Below are 17,290 nucleotides of genomic sequence, written 5' to 3'. Positions count from 1 at the left end.
TAAAATGCGCAATTATTTACGAATTTCAGGTCACAGACGTGAATTATTTCGGTGTGCGGGCGTGCTAAAAATGTTACTAAGAGGAGTATGTGTATTTTTTTCATATAAACAACATGGAAGATGTATAGAAACTTAATCAAATTCCTTTAAATGAAGAGATTATACGACATGATGGGTGGTAAAGATCCAAAATGTATTTTTTAGTCTTTAGTTTATTTTAAAAGCCTGAATAAAATAGTATAAATAAATACATGAGATACACGGTAGAAATACGTGTGACCAAGAAAGTTTTTAAACCTTCTTAGTGCGATCTCAATGGTAGAACATAGAATGATAATTATTCATAACGATATTTTAAATGTCCATCCCATTTATCTGTGTATGCGCGATACCTACCCATTACTTGTGGATCAAGCATATTACTATCCTTCTGTCGTGATATAGAAAATATATTTTCACGACTTATCGAAAGTGGACTAGAGCGATTGTTTTTCGCTGCAGCATAATCGTCTAAGGTAACGTCCGTCGTAGTTTTTCTAGAATTGGTTATGCTTTTTCGTCGTTGTATTTTTAACCAGTGACCTCTCCAAAAGTAAACCATTGGGTTAAAAAGCGAGTTGGAGATAATCAAGCACTCACAAGATATCCTTATTTTTGAGTCTTCAACCATCATTATCCTACCAATAGCCAGCGGGAATGTAAGCAATACAAAACCAGCAGTGACCACGATAGCAGTTATAAATGCAACTGTCTCTGTGCGATCTTGTTTTTTACTATAACGATGACATGTACTAATTCTACGAACAAACCGGGCTTGTTTACTCACTCGTCTTATAATAAAAGCATATAAAATACACAACATAGTGCCTACAGCAAGCATGACTGAACTACCAATGTATTCTGTTACTTTCTTTACTGAAGCATGGGTGTATTGATATGTTGCGACGCTGCCTTGCAACAGAAATGTGAGAAACCACAGAGTTATTATAGTGTATTTTATGTTCTTTTTTGTTACTAGAGTTCTGGACTTTAATGGAAACATGACAACAATTAATCTCTCCAATGACATTGACAGTACGTGAAGTAAGGAACCATTTATGGAAAATTGAATTATCTGGTCCGCGAAAAAATACAGATGTTTATATGAAATTCCACACTTCGGGTTAACAATTAACAAAATATAGACGATGCATATAGACAAGGCAAAACACGTGTCTGCTACTGCCAAACTTATTAATAAGTACTCAGATACTACCTTCTTGCGATTTTGACAGATTAGGTATAATATCTCAATCAAATTTAATGTAAACGCTAAGAAAGATAGCATGACTTGTGCCATGTAAAGTTCCAGAAGGGGTTCTAATGGCAAATATATGAATTGGTTCGCGTTGCAACTGAGAAAGCGACAATCACTGGTCAAGTTGAAACAAAATGTTTCATTGAAGCATTGGTATGTCGCGTTGGCCAGTGTCATCTGAGATGCATTTAAAACACTATCGTTGCAGCAGCTGTCTTGAAAGTCTTCGAATGTAAAATTATAATGATATTCAAAAGAATCATGCATTTTGCGTTTCCCTCTTTTTTATGCCTAAAGAAAATAAGTTCTGTTTATCACATATGTTTACAATATTTGACTTGATTTCAAGTTTCGTCTTCTCACTATGATTTATAATACTTTAAATAAAACGATCCAAAATGTTTTATCTAAGTAGTCAACATATTCCACTCTCCAAGCTTTTTGTACTACGCTACTTCGAAATGATCAAGTTAATCTGTTTAATAGTTTTAATTTAAGTCAGAGATTTGTAAAGATAGATTAGTATCTTGAATTAATGATGCGTGGTCATAACTAAAAGTCTATGATTAAGTTAGAAGTATTTCTAAACAAAAATTATATGGTGCCTTATCTATTAAATATTTGATAATGAAAGAAATGACGATAAAAGAAAACAAAAATATAGTTGCAAAATGAGTCCTGTTTTAACAAGCTGAAACTAAAACGCAATATGTCCGGAGCTAACTCCGAACATATTGCGTTTTAGTTTCGGTCTATTATTAAACTTTCCACGATATAGGTTGTTTTCATGGATGCAAATTGCCAGATTAAAATAACCCGGAAAAATCGTAGAAACTATATTAACCAAAACTGCTTTGTCATACGATAGATAGCGTTTTTTTTAATGCATTCACCCGGCTACAAATCGGCAAGGGGACAAATACGAAAGATTGCCCACGTTAGTATTTGTGGACCGCACCTTTGATGTAGCTAGCTATTAACATGATATGTTGTGTAACAGCGTTACCTACCGTCATTTACAGCGATATCTCTCTATCACATCACTGTCAAGATATGATACAATTTTAATAGATAAAACTGATACATTAACAACGATTTAACTATCGCTATTTAAGGTTTCTTTTTGACACCATAACATGCATAAAGTACCTAAAATTTGATGCAACTAAATGTTCATGACTGAAGATAAAACTTTATTCTATATGGAGCTTTGCTGCCATCTGTTTTCTTCTCTACTGTCATCCTAATTTCATCTGACTACTCCTATTTTGAAATTCTGCTATGCCAGTCTGGCTCAAAAACTGTGCATGTACTTAGCTAAACTTTGTACTCCTTTCACAAAGCTTTATAGAAATCAAGCCATATACAGCTTAAAATGTTTTTCTTTCATTCGAAACTTTATACTAATAAATAACTGTTTTTATATGGTTTACTCTTACATAAAAGAACGAGTAGCTCTCAGTTCTTTGAAAATACTCAGCGAAGTAAACATTTATATGAAAAGTACAATTACAAATACAGTCACATCAACTAAACTATATTGACAATATAACCAGCTACAAATTTGTAAGTTATTTAGCTTGCTTCTAAAGTAGGTAATAGACCGCTGTTACAACTTAAAGTAAAACGTTCACTACCGCAAAAACGTTTAAAGCATTCTCAGCAATTATAAGTAAGATATCTCAGGTAATCAAACTGCATAACACAGTGAACACAGTGACATGTTTTTTAGCTAAACTTAAAGCAGGGGCGAACAGCCGCGGCACGGCTGCTGATTGAAATTTCATGATGCCAGAGATAATTTCAAAGACCAGATCCGCTGGGCTGAAAAATCCCGTAACATCTTGACAATTGTTAGTTTTGTAATATTTAGTTAGCATCGAATCAAGTGAAAAAGGCTTTTTGCTTTTGTTTGCTTTGCTTTTTTATGTTAAAGGGGTAAAAAATTAAAGCTGCTTGTTTAAAACTTTACAGCACAACAACACATTATTACACGCACATTATACCCTAGAACATCGGTTCATAGAAGTTACAAAATACCAGCTTTTACTTTTATCCTCGAATGCTGGATCATTTTATTGTTTAGTATTTTTACACATTTGCCAAACTGGTGGTTATATTCAGAGAAACAATATATGATCTTTCTCTGTGATGGCCACGCTCCGATGATCAATCAGACTATTTTATTAAAAATAATACAGAAGTTTAAGATCAAAATAGCAAAAATGCTATTAGTTGAAAAACACGACGAAAATATTTTTATTACTGAACTTAGTAAACTAATTCATCAGTAAAGATAAAGAAAATAAAGATATGTAAACAATGTTGAAACCGCCATATTGCACGTTCGATTTGTTGTTGAAAGTTTCCGGTCTGTGTATTCATCAAATTTGGCACCATCTCATCACAACAAACTTTATCGTTCGAAGTAGTATGTATGTTGTGAAAAAGAAAAAATTACGAAAAGAATATTATTATTGGCTGTGAAAGATGTTTATAAAGTTCCAAGAAGTATTAACGAAGATTATAAAATGCTGGCACTACGATTGTATGTAAAATATTCTTGCTTATCTTGAGTTAAAAGGTCTTATTTTTAATGTTTATTGGTACATACATCTCAAACTTGCTTGTTTTTTCCCACACAACCATAAAAACTTTTTAAAAATGTTGCTAGAAAGGAATATGGATATTTATTTATGAAACATAGTTATTTGTGTGTCGTTATAGTAGTTATTTATGTTATTAGGTTTTGGGATTTAGACGTTCCTTAATTTTTGCTACCTCGCCTAAAATTTATTATGTGGCTGCCACAAAAAAGTTTATTGTTCGCCTCTCCTTTAAGGTCCACTGATAACAATGCAACAAGATTAGAAAACCGAACAACCACCACAAATGCACATACATATAGAATTGATGAGCGCAAGACAAAGCTTACGTCTTATCCACAAGGTGAGAATGAAACTTTTGACAATTACGGTCCATCCCACCTCAAAAGCTGACATGACAAGTAGTGTGAAAGTATCTATCTCAACCTGCAATATTCTTTCGTTACGATCTTTTTTTTTTTACTTTTCATTAATGTGGAATGGCTTCTTGGCTCATATAAAAATTGCATCAAGAACAAACCATAAAATAACATAAAGCAGTTAACAGAAAAAATTTACCACTAAAATGCAAAAATATCGTCTTGGTTGAAGTTAAGCTTCTTATTATTAAAATGTATAGCTAAAGACAAAGTGTTAAAAGACTCACAAAGTGAATCAATTAATAATCTGTACAATCTTTATTTCTATCCACCTAGGTGTAATCTACATGAACTAGTCTCAAAATCCGTCACACAGAAATCCCAAACCGAAGTTCGTCCCAAAAGCTTGTAATTGCGTACCTAACTCGTATTCGATCCGTGTTTTATAAAAAAAATTGAAACGTCGGAATAAAAAAGTTTATAGACAAAGTAGACAATAAATCGCATTCAATGTAACGTAGGTGTTGTTTTTTCAATGTAACGTAGGTATTGTTTTTTGTATACAAGATATAAGCCCTAGAAAATCGTGCACTTCTTTTAACAGAGCTAAAAGTAAAAATTAGCCACAACCCACAAAGTATGTTCGAACTACAACATTATGTAATTTTATTTTAAGCCAATCAAAATGTAAACAAAGAATATAATTATAAGGGATTTCCTAACGTGAGATAATCGCATTTGAAAAACCACACATAAACACACACAAAAAGTAGTGTATTATTATATATGGACCAGCTGTAAACTTCGTGGAAAAATTCACCTGTTGACAAGTCAAAAAGTTGAAAAAAAGATTTACCAGATAATTTGCTCACAAAAAGACCAAACTAATTTCGAAAATGCATCACAAAAGGAACGAAAAAAATAAACTGATCAAAAATCCTAAATCATTTGTGCTGTTTACAATAAAACCTTCAGTTATTTATTCTAAAGTTTTTTATGGATAAAGCTAACAACGAAAGTTTTCTTTCCTTATAATGGCATATGGTGATATTTTTGAATTTTTCAAAGTAAAGCTGAGAGCCACAAAACTGTTTTTTCGCTTTTATATATTCAGGCACGACGCACATATGACTTTGTTTAAACTATTATTTCTGATGTTACAGCGATGAAGTGAGCAGTGTGGACGAAAATTACGACAAATCACACATCCCAAAACTGTTTGACTTCGTAAACAACATAATTAGAAATGTTTCACAACGACAAAGAACGAATCCAAATTTATTTGACATTGAAAACAACAGAATTGAAAATGTTTTACAAGGACAATCACGCAAATTGTTTGACTGCGAAAACAGCATAATTAAAAATGTTTTACAAGGACAACCACGCAAATTGTTTGACTGCGAAAACAACATAATTAAAAATGTTTTACAAGGACAACCACGTATTTAAAATTGTTTGACTGCGAAAACAACATAATTAAAAATGTTTTACAAGGACAACCACATATTCGAAAATGTTTTGTCAACAGAATTAAAAACGATAAGTAGCTTTTTCCAAAATTTTCTAAAGAGAAATAGAGAGGATTAAGATAGACAGGTTTCATGGTGTGTACTAGTTGAACAAAGAATGCCATCTTAAGAAACAACTGTGCAAAAGCTGAACTCCAACCAAAGTTGTAAAATTATGCAAATTGCACTAATTTTTGTTGCGTATCAACGCACTTATTACAAATTATCTCAAACACAATCATTCTGCCACAGTTTTCGCTTCCGCAACATATTCTTCTGGAATACATAAAATGTGATGATTCCATTAGGGCACTAAACGCCGGCATGTAAGTGGAATTTTTTTTAGTTAAATCGGAGCGAATGGGCTGACACCCGGGCAATTTCTGACCAATGTTGACAGAAAGCATTGAAGAAATAAATTTCAACACCAGTTCTTACAACAAGATGTTAATAAGAGAGAAAGATAATAAACCCAACTGACAGACAAAAATACCTTCAAACATGAAGGCTTCATAAAAAGTCGTCCCGCCGTTTTTTAAGAAAGTAAAATTTACGTCAGGCCCGCAGCAACGTAGGCGACAGCGGGAAGAGGACGGCTGCTTTCCGAATTTCTGTTGATCACGGTTAAAATTGTTGAAATTTGTGCTGAGCATTTATCTTTTTCCAATCTCCGTATCCTAGAGAACATGTTACGATTGACATAAATTGAAAAACAATGTTTACAATCTGACAAAAAATAAACCAAAGAAAAAGTTAAAGAAAAGCAGTGAGAACCAACAATACACTGAGTGGATCTTAAATGTGGAAAAAACATAATTGAAATTGCATACCTCTAGCACATCTACCGCTAGCATCAACAACTATTACTGATGTAATATTTATGACGTAAATATTACATCACTAAAACTTTTCTTCAAGATGAGAACTACTCCATGAGCCCTAAAACGATCCCACAGTTTTCTATTCCCACTCAATCTTTTATCAGAAAGTATGATTTTATTCCTCTATTAACAAAAGTTTTGATAATTACTAGAAATTTTGCAGAATTTAATATAACCAAATCACGAAATTTGAAATAGGGGAGAAATTTATTTTAAGAAATTGAAATCACCATTAGAATGATTAGGTTGGGTTATGCGTTTTGCTGGATAAGATATTGATTTTTTTTAAACATCATAATTATCTATAGGTATATTCAGAACTAGAAAAAAATGTCCTTTAAGAGTCTTCGAGGCTTAACCATGATGTCATAAATATAGAAGTTAACTACCATTCCAAACTAATTCCGTGCCGCAAATCTTCAGTGTAAAGATTTTAGAAACCGTTTGCACAGTACAAATTATAAAATTATTGTAACTCTTAAAAATTCACTCACCGAAATAACCATAAATAAACAAAAAATTATTGAAAAACTATTTGAAATTAATTTCTGCGAAATTTAGATTTTTTTGTGTTTCTTTTTTAAATTGGATTTCAACTGCAGCAGTCTTTATTTAATGTCTTCTGCATCCTACCTTAACAAACGGTATAAACTGATTAACAATATGTCAATTAATTCTTTTAATGCGAAATGCGCGAAATATTAACAATTTCCAGCTTCACGAAAATTAGTTTTTGCGAAAATTAATTCCTCAAAAGTTAACTAAATTTTAAAACTGCCTACAAACGCTATAACACATAACACAAATTCAAAAAGAAAACCTTCCGACGAAACAAGCAACACATTTCGAAATTTATTCTTTCGTTCAATGTGAAACGTCTCGTTGTTAATTTCATTAAAAAGGCGGGAACAATAACAAACCTTTTGAATGTACTAGACTGTTATCATTGTTATCTAGTGGTGTTGTTTTCCAAATTCAGCGGGATACAGTTAGGCGCAACACGCAAGTGAGAGGGGCGTACCACGGATAAATGGGACTTTATTTTTCGTGCAACCGTTGTAGAGATAAAAAAAATATTCTACATCCTGTGTTGTTTTATTGCACAACATGTGTTTCCAATAAAGCTGTAACAGATAGCAGTTAGCTAGAGAAGTCTAAAAATTTTAACTCATTAGGCTTTTTCTCCGCCTTTATAGCCTTGTCACGGATTTCATTCATTTTTTAAACTACTGAAGTAAATGGATATTTTAACTGAATATTTTAGCCATTTATGTCATGCAATGGTTAAATATTAATATCGATTAAAAAAGGATTATTGGAGTTACCCCGGCGGATACCTGTCCTGTAACAGAAAACCCACATGCCGCCAGAATTATCAGATGTGTTTACTTTATGCAGCAATGCGCTCTAAGGTATCGGATAATTACCGCGTGCTGACAACGGCAAAATTGAGCACTGATTCGATATAACTAAATACACTCTCTAAGTCCGCCGTAAACAATGACAAATGAACCTTATACGTTTGTAGTAGTGCTACAGTTGACTCTCGTTTTACCGAACATGGTTTTTAGCAAATTCCTCACTATATCGAACATAATGTCTCGGTCCCTTGATTCTCAACGAAGCTCTCATAAAATACCTCTATTTAACAAACTCGGTTTCAACGAATTTCTTATTATATTTATTTTTTATATGAGTTTCGCTTGGTACGCCACGATAAATGGGCCTAGAATGCAGTCGCATTTGATTAATTGTTTCGAAACTAAAACATAAACCCCTTTATTTGACGGCTTCATAGTAATTTATGAAAATTTTAAAGCTTTGTGTTACGTTATTAGATAAAAGATGAACAGCTCTTGTCTTTTTGTTCTTGTTGTAACGTTTGTTTTCCGAAGTAAAATATTCATGTTTTCTAATTACCAAACGGAACTTTTCAATAAACTTTACATCTGTAAGAACATAAGATTAAAATTTTAACACAAAAAATTAACAAGCAGATATATTGAGCTTTTAAAAATTATTATCTATAAGTCCTTCATCCTTTCTTCTTTTTTCTTTCCATTTTTTTTCAGTCAATTTAACATAGTAAAGGCGTTCCTGTAATTATTAAAGACGAAAAATTAATTTCTTACATTTTGACGTGACGGTGACGATATAGAACAGAGGGTCAAGCAAATCTATTTTCAACTGAATTATTAAGGTTTTTATTAGTAAAAATACGGGAAAATATTCGGCAAATTCTAACAGTAGTTAGAGACACCAAAGAAATTAACAATATTATCTTAATAATCTAATACAGATGACTATTTCTATTCGACAAGAATGTGAAAAACAGTAATCAGTATCTATATTATCTAAAAAATCAGGTCTGTAAATGACGCATATTCGAATCTTTAAAATTGACTTATCGAGATTACACTCTAAATAAGTGTAAATAATAGATAAACCATAATTACAACAAATACTGTGTATGAAGTGAAGATTTTACTTTAAAAGGCTAATAAAAGAATCTCATTATTTTTCAGATAGGGCTTTCTCACAGTATAAGTAAAGGTACAGTGGTTAGTGTCGCGCCATGCTAACTAATCTGCTGACGCCATTATTAAAATGGTACCATAGCAACGTAAACACCACAGTCCATCAAAGAGCACATACCTCACAGCTCGATTTGTAATTTTGTCTGCATGTTCGAGATTTACATTGCGACTTTAAATTAAGTCAGTTGAACATCTTACCCAGAAGTTACAAGCTGAAACAAGATGCTCTTTATTTTGAAACCTTTGTATGTTCACGAAAGAAGTCTAATTCATCGTTTGTATGTTAAAACGAAAATATGGTTCTAGATAATTTCACGTTTATATTTTTGTGCGAGATGAAAATCCTTTTGTATCTGCTTGCGTCATTGTGATGCCGTTTTAAAAATGGCTTTCCAAACCAATTAATGTGGCGCCATACAAAGCTCCATTGAAATGAGCTGTAGATCAAACAAATTATCACCAGGAATTCTTAAATCCATTTATTCGTGTCAGTCAGGTAATGGTAAATAAAACTAAATCTATTTTGTGTATTATATGATTCATTGTTAGGTGAACAGAAAAAACATATTATGAATATATATAAAGTATTATTGAAAAGAATAACAAAATGAATACTATTGAAAAAAATATTGTTTTAGGTTTAAAATCCTTATAAAAAGAAGATAGTACAATTAAAAAACTACCCAATTTCAATAACAACCAAAAACACGGAAAATGATGTTGAAACTTTCGAAACTTTCTTTTCCTGTGTATTTGGTTTTAACCTTCATAATAAGACACAGTCACGCTTTTTAATGGTCTACGTTTAACTTTGCATGGCGACATAATCAACCAGTTCGCAAATTTTATCCTTCAAACAGAATGTTTTTGATTCCTTTTCTTTGGACCACTTCCAAATTTTTAAAAAATATGTCTAGATAAAATTCTGGTAGCTATACATTAGGGAAATTATATAATTTGCTATAGTCCATCCGACTCCTAATTTATTGTAGTAGATTTGCGAATAAGCTTCATTTTATTTATTTTGCGGAGGAACTTATTTGAGGACTTATTTGAAGGGGAAGGTTTATCGAGAAATAATGTTGACTGGCCAGCTAGAGTTGCGTTGAGAATGCTGTACTGGCTTTAACTAGTCTTTAAACATAGGGAGAATTTTATCAAGTACAGAATTAAAATTTGTACCAGTATGTGTGAATAAGTTTTATAGCTACTTACGTCGAAATTTTATGGACTTCACAGTTTGTTTTCTTCTACACCGTCATGTTTTGTTGAAATGTTTTTCTTTGAAAATTTTTTACTGAACCATTTAGTAGAATGTCATGAAAATTTACTGTTTCTGGGGTTGTTACTATACTTTCAACAGCTGCAAGCTAAACTAAAGAAACCATTTTTCGAACCATAAAGTAAATAGCTAGTTCGTGAGGTTTTTGAAATCTTCTGCTGTTGTCTTCAGTTTCATCAGTCATCTTGTAATTTACTGATAAAAGGCAGACCGTCATTGAATGAATATAATATGTCCCTGAACATTTATATGATATCACTAAATATATATAAAATACTTAATATATATATATATATGATTTCATTGAATACAAATATAAATTCACTAAATATACATACTATATCACTGAATGCATATTTAAGTTCACTAAATATATATATAAGAAATTACTAAATGCATATATTTATAGTATAACACAGAAAATATATATATATATATATATATACATCACTGGTGTGCAAAGCTAGTCGTTCGCTTAGTTTGTTTAAAAAATTTTAAAGTATCAACTGATCAATAAATAGCTAATTTTTCTTAAAACTCGTGTGACTAGCTCAATGTTAATATATATTAATAATTTTATTGATATATTATCACTACTATCTACTCAAGATAACCTCTTCAGTTCCTAATGGTATTGTTATTTTCGAGGCTCATGCGAAGGGTTTTCTAGTATATTTAATGCTCTCATTTGATCTAGGGGTGACGTGCAAGTACAACACCGCTCGGCTAGACAACCGGCTAAGATATCAATCTCATTCTTATGCTGGCCGTCAAGCATCGATTTAAACTTTTAAAATCAGGCCGAATTAAAAATAAGTCAGGATGTAAATTTTTCATTTTCGTTTATGCTAGTTTCTTTTCTCACTTAGTTACACGTTTCATGAGAAGTTGTACCTTATAACAAACTGACAAGTCGCCTTCCAAAAGATTAAGAAACTTTTATTAGTTGTAAAAATGTGAAAATTTTAAGTAAGAAACTTTCTTCAACCACCATAGTAACCATTCTCGACCACAGAGCTCTTTGAGAAAAACCCCGAAAAGAGCAAAAAAAGACGTTATTTGCCCCACAAAATTAAATCATATTTTCGTCCCATATATATATATATGTTCATATTTAGTCTCATATATATATGTTCATATTTAATTTTACATATGTTCGAATTAAGATTTATATATGTTCAGATTTATATATGTTCATCCAATCTCATATATTGAATCTCATATATGAGTATTATAACCAGTTTCAAAAAGTCTTTTTACTATAGCCAGTTTTAAATTCTTTATATACATTCTTCAAAGTTGTTTTGTTCATATATTCATCGTCTTCATGCATAAATCATTTAATTTGTTGTATACATCAATGTCATGGACGTCAATTATGCATCTACATTTAGTCCCATATTATTATTTAACGATTTTATACGCCAAATGGTAAAAAATATTTAATCAGCAAAAATATTGGATAGTCAGTAAAAAACTATGTACTATACTATACTATACTATACTATACTATACTATACTATACTATACTATACTATACTATACTATACTATACTATACTATACTATACTATACTATACTATACTATACTATACTATACTATACTATACTATACTATACTATACTATACTATACTATACTATACTATACTATACTATACTATACTATACTATACTATACTATACTATACTATACTATACTATACTATACTATACTATACTATACTATACTATAAAACAAGCATGTTTGGATTCATACTGGTTTTTATGTTCGTGACTGCAACAAGAGTGTCTTACCTCGTCTGAAAATGTTTTATTGAATTTCCGCGCCCGAAGGCGTAGGAAATTCTTTAAAACCGTCGTTTTTTCTTTCGGAGCATTTTTTGAGAAAAAATCGACCCTGGGATTTCACGTTGCTCAGTCACAAATGTAAACTTCGTACCCAAGCTCCTTAACTACTGGAAAGTCTCGTATTGACGTTTCAGGCCAAAATTGGTATTTGTTTTCGACAAAATTTGGCACAGTTAACAAAAAAAGTATGCTGAACATAATGGTGACATAATAATTTTGATTTTTGTCACCTAAATGTCATTTTAGGCCAAAATTGGTCCAAAAATTAGAACTACTTTATTTTCAACAAAATTTGGCACAGTTAACAAATAAAGTATGCTAACATGATGGTGACATCAAAATTTTGGTTTTTTGCCACCTTAAATGTCATTTTAGGCCAAAATTGGTCCAAAAATTAAAACTACTTCATTTTCGGCTAAATCTGGCACAGTTAACAAATAAAGTATGCTGAAAATGATGATGGTACAAAAGTTTGATTTTTTGTAACCTAAATGTCATTTTAGGCCAAAATTTATCCAAAAATTAAAACTGCTTTATTTTCGACAAAAATTGACACAGTTAATAAAAAAAAAGTATGCTGAAAATGATGGTCACATCAAAATTTTGATTTTTTGTCAACTAATGCCGTTTAAGACCATAAACGTTTCAATCGCAAGACTTTCAACCATGAATGATAGGCTGTATTTTTTGTTAGCAATTTCTTTTAAAATGTGAGTTTAATGACACGTTTCGTTTTGTTTGCGTTTGTTGTAAGATATAATGTCACTGGTGTGCTTTATTTTCAGAGGTTTATGCACCAAACCTCTTCGAATGTTTGGCACAATAACACAACGAATTAGCAGGTTTTCATCAAATATTTTTGTAGCGCGCGGAAATTCTTAGAGCCCCCAGGGCTTCTTGTTTTTTTTAAAAAACAATTTTCGACTTTTTTGACTTTTTCCTTTAATTTAAAGATTGCGATTATTTATTCTAAACTTTCTACACTAAAATTATAATGGTCACCTGTTGGGAAAAGTGTTGTAGGTGGGAGCTCAATATGCATGCAATCCCCATCACCACCCCCATCTCATTAATTAGAATAGAAATATAGTCATATATATAGTCGTAACAGGGTCCAATAGAAATATAGCTAAAGTAATAAAATGGATAAAAATGTCATACAAAGTAATCCTTTATTTACAAAAGGGATTACACTTCCTCAATATCTTCTCTTGTGTATTTTTAGAATATTAAAAATTTTTAGTGATTAATTATTATGAATTTGTTACTAAGATAAATTACGCAACAATAATTAATTAATGCCATACTTTTTAAATTTAAACACAGCCATCTATCTGTTTCTCACGTCACTAAGATATGATCTCATAGCGACCTATCGTCATAAAATAGGGGTTGACATGAGTAAAGCGGAAATACTGTGTGAATCAGATCTTAAAAACAGCACACTGGGTTGAAGCTGGTTTATCAAAACACATATTAATAACGACGTCCATTAAAAATGGCTTCTCCTTGTTAAACAAAGTAATTAATTTTAATGATAGCAATAGAGGGTTAATTATGTGATATGTTCTTCTTTAATTGTGTGTTTGCAAATTTGTCATTGAATAAAATGGCGAGCCAGGAGAAGAACAATGATAAAAAGTACATGTTAAAGTAAATAGCTAGATTGGCGAAATAAAGTTTTATGTTTAAAAGCAGCTATCATGTCGATCATATTTGTCACTGGTCATTACACCAATGACCAAAAGTTGGCAATCTATTTATGTTATTCTATCTCGATGTTGTGCTTACTTTTGACTTTATTCGTTTATTTACTAAACTTAAAGCAGTTGAATTTGATTTTAGAACAAAGACGATTTCCTTTGCGAAAAACACGAGCATGGATAATTTCCAATCTCTGCCTTGTTTTTCTAATATGGCAGCTACTTCTCACAGTGTACGTATCCAGGCAACAAGAATTTAAAATTGAAAGCATGACTACGTTCATTCTCATGATTTTTATTCTCTATTTTTCAACTTCTTTTTATTGTTGGTGTTTTGCGTGGTCCTTGAATACGGTTTCTTTGGCAAGATACCATATGAACATGTCCGACACTAATACGTTTAAAACTCGCGTTATATCTATCGCTTGTTATGTTATCCCAGTATTGTTCACAGTCACATGCACATTGATAGGGTATTATACCAATGATAAAGAGCTTAGACTAAACACGGTGTATCACACGCAATCAAAATGGATACTAGTTTCGTTTGAAATTATGGTTATACTTGGAAAGCTCAGTCTTATTGGTTATACTTTTAAAAAACGTATAGTTGTTTTAGCGAGATTGAATTTTACAGGGCAAGAAATTTTGAACCGAGTCTTGCAAACAAATGCGCTCCGTAATGGTAGTATCTTTCAAGTGCTTCTGTTAATAACAATTGTACTTGATGTCATAACCGTAGCAAGAGACGAAGTTTTTCTTCCCAACTTGTATGCGTACATCACCGCCCAAACCATAATGGTATGTCTTTCAGAGCTTTTCCCCTCTATATAAAAAGCAAGCGAAATAACTGATAATAATGTAGGAACTCTTATAATGGCTAGTTCTTTGGACAAAATATGAATAGTGCATGGTAAGGGTTGCACGATCATGCGTTTTTAGCCATGAAATATGAATTCTTGTCCATGGTATTGAAAATGGATTTGACAAACCAAATTACAAAAGTTCTGACTAAATTATATAGTTTGAAGCGCGTTTAAAGTGTAGAAAGCTTACATGCGTTTACGTTGTTTGCCTAAAAATTGAAAATCAGCAATAGGTTCATTGTTAGGTACAATTGTTTATGTATTCATAACCAGTATTTAAGATAAAATTACGGGTTAGGTTAGATAGAAAGGCTGGTCATTATTTGAAGTGAACGTTCCAGGCAGGTTTTAGTTTGCAGGAGAAAAATTCTTCTTTACTTTGTATAACAAATAAGCGTATAACAGAATTAGCTCAATCGGCTTTTTTTTTGTTCATTTATACAAACAGACATGTTCATATCTCTACCGAAAGCAATTTTATAGCCTTATAAATTCACTACACCAGAGTTTACAATAAAGAAATACGAAGAATTATGCTAATAATAACAATTCCTTACAAGTAAACGCGTTTGATTCCAGCGGATGAGAAAACGCGTTCTGTCGGCGTTTGTAATATAAATTTACGTCATGACGTTACTGATAACGTCATCAACGAGTTAAAGTTGCTTTAATGTTATTCAATTTTTTTCTTCATAGGCGGTACATCTTTTGACATTGGTGACATTGCTACATGACAAGGTATAACTTTTTTAAAAATAACCTACTATGACACTCTTAACTTCCTCAACCGCATCTGCGGAAAAGAATATCACCCGGGGACGAGGTTGTTAACGTCCTGGTACATAAAAGAGGGAGCCTGTTGTACAAATCGGGTTGATTTAATAACATCGTATGATTAAGTGCCTCCCTTCCAATGAAATGTTTAGAAACAGACCTTCTTATGAATGAATTAATTTTTTTCTTTTTATTGATATATTTGATGATATTCTTTTAGCTCTGTTAAGATCTCCGTTTAAAGCTATAGAGCTGAAATAATATCACTAAATCTTCTTTCCTTCCAGGAAACATATAAAAACTCATGTTATGAGTAATACAATAAGTTATTAATTCCCACGTTTCACGCATCCCATTTTTAATAACGTATTTAGTTTCTTACATCCATCCTCATGAAAAATATAAACAAACTGGATTGCCAACTATACATAAATTTACAAATATACTTCCAAGTGTGTCGTAAGTAGTGACCTTGCGAAACAAGGACGGGACCATCTGCGACCTTGGAGGAAAGAATACGTATTCTTTCCTCCAAGCTGCGACGGAGAAAATATTATTATATTTTCAATGTGCATTTATAATTCAGAGTAAACCCTCCAAAACAAAGTTGTCGTTCGATTTGAAAAGAACCATTTTGAGGTTGTGGGTAGAACGTCGAGTGTTTTAAACGAAGTAAAAATCTAAGAGAGAAGTACTACTGATTAAAGCACACAGAGAAAGCGAACATAATTTCTTTTGTTCAACAGTTTATTGTCAGTTTAACATTTTCCCATTTTCTAACAGTAGCCATATTTGTTTTGACTTTATTTCACGTTTTTAAAGCATTTAATAGTTTTGGTATAAGTATATTACAAGTTCTTATTTTTTCAAATGTTTTACGAATCTGAACTTTTAACAACATATTTAGTTTCTTGCATCGTACGGAGTCCTACGGAGGAGTTTGCTACAGACAACAATAGAGCATGACAACCTAACCATGGCAACTGTCAACTGGGCAATTGCTTCAGGGAAATTTAAAAGCTCATTAGATACGTTATCGGGGAGCAGACAAAAAACAATATTATTATGTATATTCATTTTTGTGATATTCCCTCTCTTGTAGTCATCAAAATTTATTGGCATATAAAAAGTAGTCAATTGACTTTAGAAGGAACGAAATTGGTACATTTCAATTAAAATAGGCCAGTAGTATGGTTTTTGGATGATTAACAGTCGAATTTAAGTCAGTCCGAGAAAATAGAGGAACAGTTAGTCACTGACCCTCAAATTTAGTCACATTTCCCCGATATTTTTCCCCGATAAGGCAACGCGTATTTTCACAGTCATAGTGTGTTGTATATGCCATCTAAAATAGTCTATAAAATATATAATCAAAATAAATAAAACCTAAATTTTTGTTTAGAACTTTCGAAAACCTTTTCGGTATCAACGGCAAAAAAAAATATTGGAAAATAGAAGATTCAGGCGACGTTCCAGCAAGAAACAGAACGAGAGAAGCAAAAATATATCTGTCATATACAAGCCTAACTTGGAAGAAAACAACCATAACATTGTAATATATAACACAACAAGTAAGCTATAACGAATGTACCTCTCTACGATTTTTTCTTCTAAATCCTTTCCT

At 31.8% G+C, this 17,290-nt stretch overlaps 2 protein-coding genes across 3 annotated transcripts; one reads left to right on the top strand and one right to left on the bottom strand.

Annotated features, from left to right (window-relative positions):
* Positions 1 to 209: 209 nt before the first annotated feature.
* On the bottom strand, positions 210 to 9,618 carry LOC130646264 (lysophosphatidic acid receptor 6-like). Its single transcript, XM_057452439.1, has 2 exons — positions 9,310 to 9,618; positions 210 to 1,588 (listed from the first exon to the last, which is right to left on the bottom strand). The coding sequence occupies exon 2, from the start codon at positions 1,562 to 1,564 to the stop codon at positions 338 to 340; it is 1,227 nt and encodes a 408-aa protein (XP_057308422.1). The 5' UTR covers positions 1,565 to 1,588; positions 9,310 to 9,618; the 3' UTR covers positions 210 to 337.
* Positions 9,619 to 13,777: 4,159 nt separating this feature from the next.
* On the top strand, positions 13,778 to 17,262 carry LOC130644590 (uncharacterized). 2 transcript variants are annotated; one of them, XM_057450253.1, is made up of 4 exons: positions 13,778 to 13,844; positions 14,169 to 14,827; positions 15,589 to 15,630; positions 17,069 to 17,262. In XM_057450253.1, the coding sequence occupies exons 2-4, from the start codon at positions 14,297 to 14,299 to the stop codon at positions 17,246 to 17,248; spliced, it is 753 nt and encodes a 250-aa protein (XP_057306236.1). In that variant the 5' UTR covers positions 13,778 to 13,844; positions 14,169 to 14,296; the 3' UTR covers positions 17,249 to 17,262. The 2 variants fall into 2 exon arrangements, with proteins under 2 accessions (XP_057306236.1, XP_057306234.1); XM_057450251.1 differs by lacking the exon at positions 13,778 to 13,844 and having other exon boundaries at positions 13,851 to 14,827.
* The last annotated feature ends 28 nt before the right edge of the window (positions 17,263 to 17,290 follow it).

The sequence above is a fragment of the Hydractinia symbiolongicarpus genome, chromosome 5, assembly GCF_029227915.1.
Source record: "Hydractinia symbiolongicarpus strain clone_291-10 chromosome 5, HSymV2.1, whole genome shotgun sequence".
NCBI lineage: Eukaryota > Metazoa > Cnidaria > Hydrozoa > Anthoathecata > Hydractiniidae > Hydractinia > Hydractinia symbiolongicarpus.
This window is presented reverse-complemented; position numbering and strand designations above follow the sequence as displayed.

Coding starts and splice junctions, on each gene's coding strand:
- LOC130644590 (XM_057450251.1), top strand. CDS start 14,027: ATGTCGATCATATTTGTCACTGGTCATTACACCAATGACCAAAAGTTG. Junction 14,828..15,588: donor TCACCGCCCAAACCATAATG/GTATGTCTTTCA, acceptor TTTTCTTCATAG/GCGGTACATCTTTTGACATT. Junction 15,631..17,068: donor TGACATTGCTACATGACAAG/GTATAACTTTTT, acceptor ATTTTTGTTTAG/AACTTTCGAAAACCTTTTCG.
- LOC130646264 (XM_057452439.1), bottom strand. CDS start 1,564: ATGCATGATTCTTTTGAATATCATTATAATTTTACATTCGAAGACTTT.